The sequence below is a fragment of the Aptenodytes forsteri genome, unplaced genomic scaffold (genome assembly GCF_000699145.1).
Source record: "Aptenodytes forsteri isolate BGI_AS27 unplaced genomic scaffold, ASM69914v1 Scaffold49, whole genome shotgun sequence".
In the NCBI taxonomy this organism is placed as follows: domain Eukaryota; kingdom Metazoa; phylum Chordata; class Aves; order Sphenisciformes; family Spheniscidae; genus Aptenodytes; species Aptenodytes forsteri.
In genome coordinates, this window is record NW_008795125.1 from 785300 (window position 1) to 801868 (window position 16569).

The 16569-nt window shown below is 35.1% G+C and overlaps 1 protein-coding gene across 1 annotated transcript in view; it reads right to left on the bottom strand.

Annotated features, from left to right (window-relative positions):
• CSMD3 (CUB and Sushi multiple domains 3) overlaps positions 1–16569 on the bottom strand; it is an 838052-nt gene that overhangs the window by 485089 nt on the left and 336394 nt on the right. The window contains exon 10 of the mRNA XM_009277245.2: positions 3644–3768. Coding sequence (XP_009275520.1) covers positions 3644–3768 — 125 coding nt within the window. The remainder of the gene's footprint in view (positions 1–3643; positions 3769–16569) is intronic.

Sequence of the window (16569 nt, forward strand, 5' to 3'; positions counted from 1 at the left end):
GTGAGCAACTGTACTGTGCATCACTTGCTTTGTGTATTATTATTATTATCATATTATTATTATCATTTTATTTCAATTATTAAACTGTTTTTATCTCAACGCACGAGTTTTTCTCACTTGTGCTCTTCCAATTCTCTCCCCCATCCCACCGGGTGGGGGGGAGTGAGCGAGCGGCTGCGTGGTGCTGAGTTGCCGACTGAGATTAAACCACGACAAATTGCAAGCTGTACTGTTCAAATAGGAAACAACACATTACAAAAGCAGCACTTTAAATGACATTTTAAAGAATAACAGGTGAAGTACCTAATATACCACCTGTGCCCTTGTTATCTGCAAAGCTGCATCAGTTCACAAGAAAATATTAATTTCTTGCATAAAATAACATTTATATGATTGCCTAATTTATTTGCCCAAACGGTTTGTATACAAACATGCAAGTTCAACAAGCAGATGCACACATATTTTTGCATATACTGTCTTCATGTTACTACATGATATTTATGTTATTTATGCAAAATTCACAATAAACAAAATGTTTATTGTATGTTCTGTGCATGAAACTTAGAGAAGACATAATTATTAGTCTAGAAGAAATGTTTATATTCCAGCTTTAGTATATCTAGAAGTCTAATTGAAACATCTTGTTAATCAAAAGAACCAAATTGATAGCACACCAAAGGTACTTAAATCAGTAATTTTAATGCAACTAATGACACTCTAAAGCATTTCATATTTGACAAACTATAATATCTATACCATCTGTCTGGCTTTTCACCATATGGCATCGTATCAATTCCTAATAACTTTCTTAATATTGGTCCTCTGCTTTTTAAGGTGGAATTAGCTAGTTCTATGAAGTTGGTGAGTGTAAAGAGATGAAACACTGTCCTTCTGGTTGTGAATTACATGTTCTACCTATGAACAATGGTGGGTTTGGATATTTAATTAGTACACATTCTGCAGTTTCACATTTAGATAGAAGTTTATCAGAACTGCTAGCTTCCAGTGGATTTATTGCTTTCTTTTTCTTTTTAGTTCAGTATTAATGCTTATTTTATCATTAGACATGTTTACAAATGTGATTTGTGAATCATTATACAATGTTGGTTCTAAATATAGTCATAGTGGGAAAAAAATCAAAAAAGGACTGAAGAATGTGGTTACCCTTTTATACTTAAGTACTTTGATACCTGCTGCTATTCGGAATTCAAAACTTATACAAGAGTGAAACGCAATATATTTAACAACTATTTATGCTTGAAGGCCATAGTCCCCAAAAGCTAATGAGCTGCCTTTCTAAACTTACAAGTAGCTATGCATACATCTCAGTCTTATCACAGTACTGCTGATAACACTTCATTGTCTGTTAGGAGAGATACTTTTTTAAAAAAACCTGACAGTGTGCAACTGTATTTTGGTATTGATAAATGAAATTCTAATTGCAGTATGCTTTCCTTTTAAAGTGCCTTTTCAATGACAGATTACTAAATCGTATTATCAAATATATAATACGCAGAGGATAGCAAGATTTGCAGTACAGTTACTATTTATGTTACCATTTATGTGGGATATGAAAGCCAAGAATCTTTAGAACGTCATTTTATCATGGTTATCATACAAGAAATATATAAATCCTGACATGCAACCACACTTACATGTGATCTTAATGATGATTTTTTTTTTCATAAATCAGTTTTGAAATCTGGGTGTTCCTTCATTTATAAAAAACAGAAAACAGGGATTGGAAGAATTTTGAAAAGGTATTTAGTCCATTACCCCAGCTCAAGATGAGATTAGATGTACTTAAACTCTCCTGGATATCTGTATATCTCACACGTTCTTGAAAACTTCTACTCACATACCTAAATATTCTTTACTTCAGAAAGTTTTGCTACTGTCCGACCATAAACCTTCTTTTGCAGAATTGTAGCCCATTGTATTTTACGCTTTCCCTCTTCTTTCTCTGGATTCTTCTTTCTCTAGATCAAAGCAGCCCAGTTCTTTCCCACTTGTTTATATTAAGTTATATTTTAGAGACTTTTGATCCTTTTTAATATTTTCTTCTGTCCTATTTTCACTGGTCCACACCTTTCTTGAAACTTCATTTCCATAGCGGAGAAAATCAGGGGTACTCACATTGCATAGCTTTAGGCACCTGAGGTGGGAGATGGGATCCTTGATTTAATTAGCTGTGTCTGACAACCTCCTCCAGCAAGCAATCCACAGACAAGACTAACAGATGCTGTCACACTGTTTAACAGTGCATGTGAACACCCTTACACAAGTATACAACACCCATCTGGTTACACTGGAAGATTAGGAGACTACCGTCCTAAGATAGGTATCTAATTTAGGATATATGAATATGCCGAAAAACTCTAGTAGATAAAGCCTTACTAGTTTTACTATAAATAAAGGTTTCATTTATGTGCATTACATGATTAATTCTGCTGTGTATGCATGTCTGTGTATGTGTGTATCACTTTAGCAATTTCTAGTAATTATACATACATACAGTAGTGGGATAGAAAATGTTAATATTATGTGTACTTATACGTCTATAACTAAACTTTTTACTTTTTTATGTGATATGCTATTATTGAAGCATATACTGTCATGATCCATTGTAAACCTGTTTCTGCAGCTGTAACACCTATTATGTTTTTCTTCGTCTCAGATTTGGGTAGCTGATTATTCCAACCTACATCTAGCACTTCATTCTTATCCATAGCGAGTCCCATTTAGACTGTCCTGGTATTTTATCAGCCAAAAAAAAAATCACCCATGCAATTTTCCAGCTTTTGTGATTTCTACTATACACCATCTGGATACCACCCTCAGATTTTTTTGCCCTCCTCCACTGTTCAGAAACATCTCACAGTTCTCCCTGGACATTAGTATAAGTATCCATAGCCCTGAATTACAAGATAATGTCCCTTCTGTTTCCTATACCCAAGTGTTCTTTGTGAACAAACTGTACTCTTCAATATTAGGCTTTGCTGTTGTGCCAATTTACATGTATATGTACACACTAGTATTTTCATTATATATACTAATATATATATAATTTATATATACACACACTAATACTTTCATTCCCTGATTCAGGTATTCATCATACTTCTTGCCATAGTATTTGGACATCAAATATATTCAGAAGAATGACTTTGTGCTTTTCTTCTCTTACATTTTTCTGTATTTTTTGCCCTTTATCCATTTGGTCAGGGTCGAAACCAGATATAGACTTACTTCTCCAGTCCTTATCAATCCTGAATTCAAGTCTTTCTCATCTTCATAGCAAATGTGTAATGAAGATGCTTCATGAACTACTGATTGTATATTGAATCACTGCAATTTTGAAATTCACCTTGGTGAGTCTTAATATTTAGCATGTGATAGATTTTCATCAGCTCATTATGAAGTGAACTTCGTAATGTAAGTTCCCAAGTAAAATAAGCATACTGAACTACAGACAAAATTTATATTAAACAAAACAGTATAGGTGGGACCTTTTTTACTGAGAAAGTGGGGGCACTAGGATTAAAACTTCAGGTACTTACAAAATATTAATTTAATAGGATTGGCTATCAAACGATAGATGTGAAATTAATAAATCACTATAAGGGTAAGAATTCCTCTTTACCTTTACACACAGGTCTATGATCACTCCATGCAGCAAAAACTTCAGCTATCCTCTGACAGGTGATACTTTTTGAACCTTGTAGCACATAATCTTCATCGCAGGAGAACTGTACTGTTGCTCCCAGGCTAAAATAAAACAATGACATAAAAAGAAGAAACATTTCTTTACAAATAGATATCAGTAAATTTTTCCATTCTTTTAGGTTTGATGGTCCTGACAAACAATACAAACACGTAATCCAGTAAATATTATTTTTTGCTCTTAGTAGTAAAAGGCTGCAGGCTATGTACTAGTCTGACTGCACAGCATTCAGCCCTCTCTGGGCTTGCTTTGGCCAGAGCTGGTTTACCTCTTTTTAGCAGTCATCTGGAGGTCAAGTGACCATTTTCTGACCTAACTTCTGACTTCGATATAGTAAAGGTTTGACAAACCTGGGCACTGTGTAACAAACAGTAGCTATTTATGTTAATTGAAGGTAGGAAACAAAAAGAAAGAGATATAAGGAAATTCCCTGGAAGACGAGCCAAAAGGTCAACCACAAGACTGAGGAAGAAATTCCCACTATAAACATTGTATTCCTCCCAGTGAAGACCTCAGCATACAGATGACTTGCTGTAAATGTCCCCCACCCCTGATTCTTCTTGAGGAAGTCTGGTGCTTTTAATTTTAGAACCAGAGGGGCATTGGAAGGGGGAGCACAATACCAGAGAAAATTATTAGATATTAATCAGGTTTCTTGTATTAAAAAAAATGGTATATTATTGATAAGACTTTCCTGTATTAATTTGGACTAGGAATGCATTATTGTAAATAGACTAGTAATAGCTGGGTTTTATATTTTGATTAGTAGGTTAAGATTTTAATTAGGCTTGCAGTAAAGTCTCAACTCCATATAAGCGGTGTGTTTTCTCTTGCCAGTAACAAGATTCTGAATGTAACAACTACTAGACAATGAATGTTACAAGGTGAATATGAACATTTGCTCCTTTAACTAACTGGCATATGTTTGTCAAATTAATGGAAGAAAATAAAAGAATTCTAAAAACATCTTTCTAGGTATTTAGCTGTGATTATTTATGAAGTGATAATGCTGGCTTCAAAAGATTTTGTACTTTTCCATATGGAGCTGACATTTGGTGTTGCAAACTTGGCACAGAACAAAACAGGAAATAAGCCCAGAAACACTTGTTTTGTTTGTTTGTTTGTTTTGTTTTGTTATGTTATATTTTTCTGAGGGGAGGATTGGGGCGTTTTTTCAGTTTGGAAAAGTTAAAAAACTCAATACATAAATGTGTATTATTGAGATAATTCTTCTTCTCCTTTAACATCATTATTGTTTCAAGTCCTGATTACAGTTGAAAATAGTCAATTTATCAGGCCTTTCTCTGACATCAGTATCTCACACTCCATAATTTCAGCTTGCTGTTTTTAAAGGCTTGTCTGTCACAGTTGTAAAGTATTTCTATAAACTGTGACTGTGGACAACATATAGTGTCACAAAGGTCTGCAGAGAGCACCTTTTACCTTATCAGTTGCTAAATGATCATCATTATGTTTTTGAATTAAAAGGTGGTGTTATTATTTATCCTACTCCTTATATAAGACTGATGAGGAAGAATCATAGATCTGCAATTTAGTGTGTTACTTCATGCTTGTGCCAAAAATGAATGATATTTGGGAAATAATCTTCTTTTCCCCTCCAATTAAAAAGGAATAAACCCAAAAGACTAAAGCAGGGATGTTACTGAAGAAATTCTGAGAAGAGTCAAGTAAACTGAAAATTAATATTTTGAAAATCTCATGTATGGTGATACTGCATTTTTTAGTGAATGATATTTTGTAAGTGGAATTTGGAGGAGTATTATCACTGTTATCACACTTATCATGGGTACTAATAAAGCTTTATGTTTTGGTATTAAAAATATGTGATGAAGCCTTGCAGAAAAAAATCATACAGCGTTATTTACCACACTCCACAGTGATTGTGTAAAGATACTTGCATGCACATGACCAAGACTAGCATTTTACAATAAGAAATACAACAAAACACAGTATTTTGAAAAGGCTTCCAAGAGGAAAATATCATAAAAGTGGAAAAGCACAAATTCCTTTTCCTTCATTATTCTTATTTTTAGATGGCCTAACAAATATTAATATTATTAATATTAATATCAACAAATACGTCTTTTATATGTAATAGCTAACACAAATTATGTGACCAATGGTATTCCCTAGTCTAGGCACAGCTAATACTAGGGATGCTAGTAAGTCTAAGGCACTAGGGCACAAAGACCCACTCATAACCTAACTAAACGTAGGTGTGCTGATATTCTGTGAAAACAGAAAAGCAGTCTTTATTCATGGGGAAATAAGGGAAGTGCTGATATAAAAGCAAACAGCATAGTGAAGTAAACTATTTTTTAATGGCATTTGTCATTGTACTTTTGTTATCATTTCCCAATGATTTTGTGTACATACATATATGTATATGAGGCTTTTAAAAAACGATTTAGAAATCTGAATACCTCAAAACTATGTAAGGTTTGATTTTCTCTATTCATTCTGCTATAACCAAACAGAAGATAGCTTCTTTATTTAACTACCTATGCAGAAAAGGAATTAGGTTTGGTTTTGGGGGTTTTTTTGGTACAGTTCCTTGAAAAATCTTCCCTCCTAATTTGGTCATTGGGAAATTAGTATATCATCAATACTGAATAATAGCAGGGCAATTCATTCTAACTCAAACATACCAAAATATCAGATCACAGACTGATTGATTCCAAAGAATTCTGCCTAGATTTATGTTTAGATTCAATCAGGACCTGAATTAACTCTTTTTTCTGGGATAATGCTCACAGTAAGTGCTTTTCAGTTCTATTCTAGTCAAAATACAAGGTGACTTTTGTTTCATAACATACTTTTTGTATAGAATATTAGCTACCAGATCTCAGCATCAGGTCTTTATTTAAACTTTTTCTTAATGTATAACCCCTCAAAGGATCTCAGAGGCTTTCCTAACTGCATTTGCCTTGGTAAATTATTTTATATGTATACATGGCTTACAAGACTTTGGCCACACCGTGCATGCAGTTCTCTGGGTATTTTAAGATTAAACATGGAGTAACTCCCCAAAAGTCTATGTTATATCAGCGTTCCTGTGTGACCTTGTAAGTCATGGCATTATCTATCTGACCCTCCTCAGATGGATGCCATAGATCCCTATCCCATTTTCCAGCCTTTGCTATGTTACCTATTTTTAAAAATTTTGGTTTGTAAATCTCTGTAAGCAAAGTCTCTGTACTGGCATAGTTCTTCATTTATCGAAATAAATTATTTAAGGCTCCTTTACAACTCTCTAAAACTGGCACTTTTGCAAAAGGATTGGAAGAGGTCTGAGGATATCACTTAATAATGATAGGATATCACTATTGATTTGGCTAGGATCTTCAAATCTGGGTTTGATCCCACAAGGTATAGCATTCCTTTTTGCTGAAACGTACTAAAATTCATTTTTCTCTGCAGGGTTTGGCTTGTAAAGAATGAACCCTGCTTTTCTTTCCTTATACATGAGGATTTTAGTGCTGTAATAGTAATTTCAGTTTCAGTTCTATTTACAAAGGCAGACAAAAAATTAAAAAGACTGAGCACACATTCCAGAGATTAACTTTTGTTAGGTAATCAATTCAAATACATCTATGATGAAAATAGCTACTAAAGAAGATTGATACTAAACAGAACAAGAATTAAATTTAAGGGAGTTAGAAATGTTACATGTTTGAAAAGGAATGGTGTCAGCACAACAGAGTTGATGAAATTTGGTGAGTACCTGGGCTTTACAAAGACATAGATAATGAGTAATGAGGACACAAAAGATTATAGAGTCACCTGAACAGACATCTCAGAAAAAGAGGATTTGATAGCGGATAACAGCTCTATAAACTATTCCAAAAACAGTTCCTGTTTGTATAAGAAATAAAAATGTTTGTGAAAGAAGGGGATAAAGAAGAGCTGCAAAGTCCAGGAAAATAGAGGAAGATATAAAAGTGAAAAACTGAGAAAAATAAAAAAGTAAACATAATGTAAAGGCCCTTGCAAGGTAAGGCTGAAAACCTTCTATATGAGACTGAGGAAAAAGAGCCACAAGGCAGATCACAGAGTTGGAGGAAATTTCAAAATTATGAAGTACAAAGATGACCTTATCATTAATGTTAAAAATTATACTCAGCTACTCCAGGGACTATATGGTGAGGAAGGTTCAAAAGGTAGCAATTGGGAAGACAAGAATAACTTTCTCAAGATTAGATTTTCACAAGAATCCATCTGCTGTAGAAAGTCATGTTGACAAAATCTGAACACCTTTGATTATTCAGAAAAAAAAAGGAGCACCTGAAAAATATTAACATGGAAATATATTTCCTTTAACTAACCATGGACTGATTTAAAGAAGAAACACTGAGCAGGAAGTACACCATTTACTAAAAAAAATTGAACTGATGATATCAAAACTGTAACTGGCAAAAATTCCAGACTGTTGAAATGATTATGAAGACTTTACAAGCCTGATAATTATTTTTATCACCTCCAAAAGTATAAATAATACTCACATTACCGAGTCCACTTGTCCAAATCAGTTTTGATATTAAACAGATATTTGACAGTATATGACTATAAGCACACTGGACTCATAAACACAGTGAAACTGAAAAATTTACAAAATCTGTAACGTGTGCCATGTGAATGAGACATAATAAGTGCAGTTAGATAAGTAGATAATATATCACCAGTCTAAGACAGAAAATGGAAGAGCCAGAGATCAATTCCTATGGCAGATCAACTCAAAAAGACAATAGTATCAAAAATCAAGCAAGCACTTCCCGTCTGAAAGGTCAAAAAAAGGACCAAAAAAAAAAAAAAATCCTGCAGGAACTCTGTATAATCCTTCTGGACTTGCAGTCTAAGAACAGCATCCATAAAGGCCAGCATATTGACTGTCATGAGCTTGTCAAGAAAATGTTAAGAAAATGGGTCTCTCAGGAACTTACAAGCCCAGTCAAGATTAACATTTTCTAATGTTTTCCTGTCATTATCTACTTACACACTCTTTCAAAAATGGAAAAGCATTAATTCTTTCACAGTTGTCTAGTAGGAGAGACCCTTCTTGTTGTTTCTGCTGATGATATTTTTTCTCCAATACCTTTTATCTATGACATACAAGAATTCAGTTCAAAATCCATCTTTCTCTAAAAAAAGTTTGGTAACTGAGTACAGGAGGGTAAAGTGTCACTTCCCTCCTCAGTACATGAGGTGAATATGATGAAGATTCCAAAAGGACATGCAGATTACCAGGAAATAATTATTAGCTCTAAGACAAAATCAAAAAGATAGGCTTACATCTACACTCCTTAGACTTAGCTTTCTCTAGAGCACTTGGCCATGGGTTTGACGTGGGTCTGGTGTGACGTGGTGACATAGCAGCAATTTCAGTAGTTTTTTTCTTCTTTTTCTATTTTTTTTTTCCAATTGACAGAATCTCAAATAATCTGAGGACTGTGTTAATAGGTCAAAGTGGGATTCTTGATAGGATGAAACTGATGATATCTATTGCATGTCCAGAGCTACTGCATGAGGACATGTGGGAGTCTGATCAAAGCCTGCTGGTATGTTAGAGAACCTCAAATTGTGGAGAGAGAAAATCAGATCATGGAAGCTGGTTTTGGGGGACTTGTCCCTGGCCTAGTCTACCTCTGAATTATGGGCAGGTATTTTTTTAGAGAAAGTTGGCAGTAGTCCAAAACAGAGTGTGGGAACAAATGACCAAAAAATAGTGTGGACAATTAAGGGCAGTTTGATTCCCTGACTTACATTCGATCCAAACTGCTTACCAGATGAAGCCCCTTCAAAGTGTGTGTAGACTACATCCGTTTTGTAAATCTCAAGAGAACTGAAGCATGATATAGCTATGGAGTTGTTCATTGTTATATACAATATAGACATGCATCACAAAAAAAGAAAAATCTAAAGGACAGCAGGAAAATCTCCAACAAGTTTCAAAAGCAGAATTTATTCAGCAAAAACGTTCTGTCTGTGGATGCAGTCAAAGGCCAGACTGGGTTCATTTAGCCCAGTACACTAACACTGAGAGTGATGAAAAGTGAACGCTTAGAGAAAAACTTTAGAATATGGAAAATATCTATAGTTCATCTTCTCATCATTACTATATTTCAATCATTTATGGTTAAGGAACTTTCTGAACTGGAGCTACTAATTTAGTAGTCCCTGGGTGACTAAATTAGACCTCCTGGGCCAGCCCCCAGCTAGAGCTAAGACTGGTAAGGCACACCAGTAAGAAAAAGTACTTCTGTGGGTATATTAGTCACAAAAGGAAGTTCATATACAATGTGGATCCATTAATAGATGGGTGAGGCAACCTTGTGGTGTTGGAAACCAATATGGAAAAGGCAGAAGTACTCAATGCCTTTTCTGCATCAATTTCTACAGCACATCTGTTCCTAGACATCTGCATGTACCAGCATGATTTGGGAAGAAGAGGGACAGCCAATACTGGGGAGCAACAGATAAAAGAAGATGGCTGTATTCAAAGGCAGGGGGCCAGATAGCTTTCACCAAAGGGTGCTCAAAAAGCTGGCTGATTCTATGCAAGGCTGGTATCATCCATGAACAATTGTGGTGATGAGGAGAAGTTCCTACTGACTGTAGAAAGGCTAACATTACATGAATTTTAAAGAAAGGCAAGGAGAAGCTAGGAACCCCACATCAAACCCTGGAATGAACATGTCCTCTAGGAAAGCACAAACAGGAAATCAGGAGCACTTACACAGATTTACCAGAGGTGAATCATACATGATCAACCTGGTTGTCTTCTATGACAAAATGACTGGCTACATGGACCAGTGGTAGATGTAATAGTGCTTGATTTAACAGCACTCAACATCAGCAAGGTTTTTGACACTACTCTTGCAGCAGTGTCTTTTGGGAGCTGACAAAATATGCACTGAATGGATAGATTCAAAATTGGCCTGGCAGCTGTGCTCAAAGGGTAGGAATCAATGGTTTTACATTCAGCTGGTGGCCAGTAATAAGCTAAGCACCAGGAAGTCAATATGGGGTCTTATGCTGTTTAATATTTTCATCCTCAACCTTGATGGTGAGACAGAATGAACTCCCAGAAAATTTATGGATCATACTAAACTAGGAAAAGTAGCTGACACACTGAATAGCAGAGCTTCAATCCAGACACTTGACAAACTTGAGCACTGGGCCAACAGAAACCTCATGAAACTTAACAAGTAGAGGTACAAAGTTCTGCACTATTGATCAGTAATGTGTTCTCATCCTGAATAAAATAAACTATATACTCAACTATATTAGAAGTGGTGGCAGCAAATCAAGTGAAATTATTACTCAGTTGGTGAGGCTGTATCTGCAATATTAAGCCCAGTGTTTGGTCTCCCACTTCAAGAGAGATACTGATAAAATCTCTAGAGGGTTTGGAGGTTAGTCGGAGGCTTAGAGCACATGACCTACAGTAAAAAGCTGAGGCAGATAGGCTTAATTAGTCTGACAAAGAGGAAGCTAAGGTACTATTTAATAGCAGACCATAACTACTTCAAGAACCTTTAAAAAGATAATGAAGCCAAACTTTTCTTAATGTGGCAGACAATATACAAGGGGCAGTTCAGGAGATTCAGGTTTTACATTACAAGAAACTTCCAAGAAAGGCAGGGCAGAACTGGAACAGCATACCCAGACTGTTGTGAAATTCCCATTCTTGGGAGTTTACAGAATTGGCTAAACAAAGCCACAGCTGATCTGATTTAGTGTTGGCATTAGTCCTGCTTTGGGCAGGAGGTTGGAGTTGATGCCCTCTTAAGGACCCTTCCAATCGATATTTCTATGACTCACTCAAGCTGTTCAATTTATTTTGAACTCATATAAAGCTTTTACATCTATAACATACTGTGCTAAAGCAGTTCATAGCTTCAAAAATGCATGCTTGACCTGTGTCTCTCAGTAACTTTATCTGCCAATTTCTGTTTCTAACAGGACAAAAGATGATTGCCATTAGGTTTGCATTTTCAGGAAAAAAAAAACAAACTTTAGATATATTTTCTTTAGACAAAAGCATGAGTAAATATTAAATAAAACAGTTATACAAATTTGAGAAGACACTTTAATCTCATATCTATTTTTGAAGTCTCCATCATCTGCCCCAAATTTGGGATCCCTCTTTAGAGAACACAATCTAAAAGCAGTAAGAAGGAGACTAAAATGAAGCTATAGAATCTCTAAAGGATGAGAAAGAGCAGCTTTAAAATTTTGAACTTCATATGAAGTTTATATTGAGTAGTATTATTTTAACAGTAGGCATACATGTAGCAAACGAACTCATTTTAGATTCTTTTCCTACATTATTTGATATATTCTTTAAATTATTATTGAACAAGAATCAATTATGCAAGGAATCAAAACCTCAAGCTCAGCTGTAACAATAAATTATAGTATCCTGCATTTTGAACTTACATTTTTCTTGTAATTTTTGTGATGGATAGGTGGGACAGACTAGAAGGAGGAGATAATGCAGTTTGGATATTTGCACTGATGTGAAGGGAATACATCTGAATTCATACCTTGCAGTACTATTCTGTTTCTGTGGAATCAACTGAAAAGTCATATATACATTAAAGTACAGAAAAAAGTATTCTCCAAGATTCACATCTTTCTGCTGTATTAACCTATTCTGTCCACACCTGCAACTAAACAAATTGGAGAAAGTACACTATTTTTTGCCATAGAAAAAAAAAAAAAACAATCACCCAGAAATACCTAAACATCAGCTCTTAAAGTCTGTCCCTATCAAAGAATTAATTTAATAGTATGATTAATTTTAATGCTAGTGTAAATATATAATCAGTATTGCAGCACATATATTATTTTCTCCATCTGCAGTAAAAGAAGCTAAAGCTATACGTAAGCTTTCAAGACTATGCACAGTGAAGTACATTTTCTTAACCTAGCAACTTTCTACACACCACTGATCGATAATTACTTATGTGCAAGCTACAGATAGAAGCTACCGTAGTCTATTTGAGCCACAGTAGGAGAGTTGAGCTAAGCCACAGCATCTGTCCCAAGTTAAGAGCATGCATAGGAACATTTTTGTAGATCAGTTGATACAGTACTTGGAAATATTAGTGCAAGGTGTTAGGATTCCAAGCGATAATGTTAGAATGTCTAAATCTTCAAAACTTCTGGTCAAGAAAAATCCTTACAATGAACAAACTAAGGTGATGACTAAATTTCACTTGCAGAGGATCTCCCAACACTCTGAAGATCATGGTAATTCTGCTTAAACAGTTCTTAAGGTGTCACCTTTTCCCACAAAGCTTGTACTGTCAGCGGTTTCTGCTTGACAAAGGAACCAATTAACTGCTGACAAATGCAACATGTACTATTCCCCTTTAAAAATAGCCTCACATCTCACACTGCAAATCGTCTGAGTTTTGTTCAATTTTCAGGGTGTTTGGCTTGAAGTTTCAGAGTCTAGAAGCTCACCTTGCATATATCCAGAGAAGGGTATGTGATTCAGAGAAGGTTTAAGGAAAATTAATTCTGAAACTTCCAGTCAATCAATGTGGTTACACTTCAAAGTCATTCTTCCAAAGAAAATAACTATAAAATAATTTATAATATAAAATGAAAGAAGATATTATCATTAGGTATACTGTATCTCAACTCTTTGGTATAATAAATTGTCTTTAATCTAAACTTCATATGCTTCCTTCTCTCAATAGAATCTGTATTTTTAAGACCACATTAGCATCTTTGTGGCTATCCAACAGAATTCACTTCTTTGTTGAGATCCAAGTTTGATCTGAACCTCATCTTTAAATAACTAGTTGGACTACACTACTGAGGTAGAGGGATATAGATAAGCTCATTCATTCATTTAATGAAGCCAGAACTTTGGGATGGCGGTGGAGGAACATGTTTCCTTCATAATAAAATACTTGTCCAAGTACAATTCAGTTTGGCTATAAACAAAGAAAGAAAAAAAGCCTCCAAAACCCAACAATTAAAAAAATCAACAAGATCACATGAAAACTTTTTCTCTTCATCTGTTACATCTTTCTTACATTTTCCACAGTGGCATTGATTCTAAAATTGGACACTCATGTGGAAAAGATGTGTATTTTACTGTATGGCAGGTAACGTAAAATAAGCTGTTGGAAATTCCAGCGAACAAACACTAGTACATCTAAAATTTTAAGAAACTTCTAGGGAAGGGAAGTTTTCTTTCCGAGGTAAAATACCTTTTTCAGTACAGGAAAAGCTGGCAGCTATTAGTAAGTCTTCTTGACTTTATTTCAACCTGCAAAGGCCTGTTATGCTCAAATAGGCATCTAGCATCAGAAACAAAGCCTTTAAAACTTCAAAATATAGTCACGGGGAATTTTCACATTAGAAAAAAATATCCAAAAGGGTGAACATGGAGGGTCAGGTCCCAAAGAATGTCATGAAATGCTGCAGCTTGTCTTAGAGCTTGCATTGCTGATTTTCTAAGTATGTGTAAGAAACATGTAAGAACATATGAATGTGCTGAGAGGGCAGGTAGTGTTTATAATCAGAACAGGAGTGAAACTGCAATAAAATGCTTCCAAACCTATACCTTCACATTTGAAGAAAGCTGAAGAGAAGTGACAAGAGCATGCTCTTCTCAAAAATAGATTAAATTGTACTGAAATTAAATTTTGATTGATCTCGATAAAGATAGATCTAAACCCTTCTTCAAAATACTGTATTTTAACATTAAGGTATTGTAATTGGGATTTTCACTTCCTTATCAGAAAGGGAAAAAAAAGGCAAGCTCGAAGTAAAGCTATTTCCTACATTATAGAGAGAATGACTTCAAGAAGTGAAAAGTGTGCTATTTTTCTCTGTGTCAGGTATAAGACAACCTGGAAAAAATTGTCCATAGTACTGTACTTCTTTAACTAAATGTAAGAATTTTCTTTCAATGTCTTATTTATTTTAAAGAATTAGTAGCATTCTTACTTTGGAAGCTTATGAAGCAATTGAGCAACCATTATCATAATGGCAAGATTGAAACCAGGTTAATTTAAAAAGGAATTTTATTCAGTCTGCTGAAAATTTTTAGTTTGCCTTTGTTCCTTGTAAGACCTCTTTTCAATGTATCAAGTGTACAACTTGAGATAAATGACATATGTGTTACTAACATTCAACAGTCCTGTTCTTTACAAGTACAAATTTCACCATTCACATTCCAAAAACCTTTAACAAGCCTTAGATAGGAAACCACCTTATTTATCCCTAATATGTATAAGATGAATACAACCAAAAGAGTAATTGTTCCCTTTTTCAAGGCCTGTCAAAAAAGTGGCTAGAAATTGTGCACGTGTGTGTGTGCATATATGTCCTCCCACTATTTCCAAATAAAGTGTTTTTGCATTATAAAGAGAGGCTACCACAAAACAGTGTAAAGACTCAATCTTTTGAAATGAAACTAGTCCTTTCTGGGTTGTTTCTGAGAGCTACACTCAGAACAGATCTGCCTATTAAGGAGATGCTGCACTAGATGGGATTTATCTGGAGAAGATTATCCAGACCAGATTGTTTTTATCTTAAAGAAACTGAACCATGAAAATTCAAGTATTTAGCTGAAAGGAATTAGTTCGAGGACAGCTTTCAAGCATAAATTTGAGGTGGCAATGAAGCCATTGAGAAGCCTGTGCTTTCTGAAACTATTACCACTCTACAATCTAACCTGTGAGAGAAACCAGGAAGCAAGTAGGCTGCCCTTAAAATCAGCAGGATTTTAGACTGTTCCTAGAATCTGCCCTCAACAGAAAGAAGATCAGTTAAGTACTAGTTTGTTGGGGTTTTGTGTTTTTTTCATTTTTTTTACATTGTAAAAAGGTCTGTTCCATACTAATGTCAAGAAGTGATCAAAATAAGGATCAATACAAAAAAATTGAGTTCAGTTTGATCTGAAAATACATTCTTTGGTGGAATGTGAAAAATACTTCCTCACCAAAATAAACATCCCTGCCCCCCAAAACTACAATGCATAAAACCAAGAGCATAATAATGTATCTGTTACATCTTCTGTTTATTTTATTTTGATCAAAAGCTTATTTACTTTTTCTGTTCACCAAAAATGAAACTGAACACATCATTTCACTTTCACTTTTTTCACTTCCAGTAGTCATTAAACTGAACACATCTTTTCACTTTCACTTTTTTCACTTCCAGTAGATATTGTATGTGTAAGCCATGTTCTTTCACTTACATACATTTGAAATGTCCTAGTTATTTATTCTTTTTTATTATGATGGGGTTGGATTTATCATTATGTTATACATATAAGCATTAAATAGCACATTCATGGAGTTGACAGAAAAGCTGATCTTCCCCCACAGATAATTTGGGGATTTTTTTCAAAAAGAAAAAAAAAAATCACTGAGTGTGGCAGATTGACCCTGGCTGGACGCCAGGTACCCACCAAAGCCACTCTATCACTCCCCTTCCTCAACTGGACAGGGGAGAGAAAAATATAACAAATGGCTCGTGGGTCAAGATAAGGACAGGGAGAGATCACTCACTAATTACTGTCATGGGCAAAACAGACTCAACTTGGGGAAATAAGTTTAATTTATTACCAATCAAATTAGGGTAGGATAATGAGAAATAAAACCAAATCTTAAAACAACTTCCCCCCACCCCTCCCTTCTTCCCAGGCTTAACTTTACTCCTGATTTCCTCTACCTCTTTCCCCCCAGTGGCGTAGGGGGATGGGGAATGGGGGTTGCAGACAGTTCATCACACATTGCTTCTGCTGCTTCTTCCTCCTCAGGGGGAGGACTCCTCACACTCTTCCCCTGCTCCAG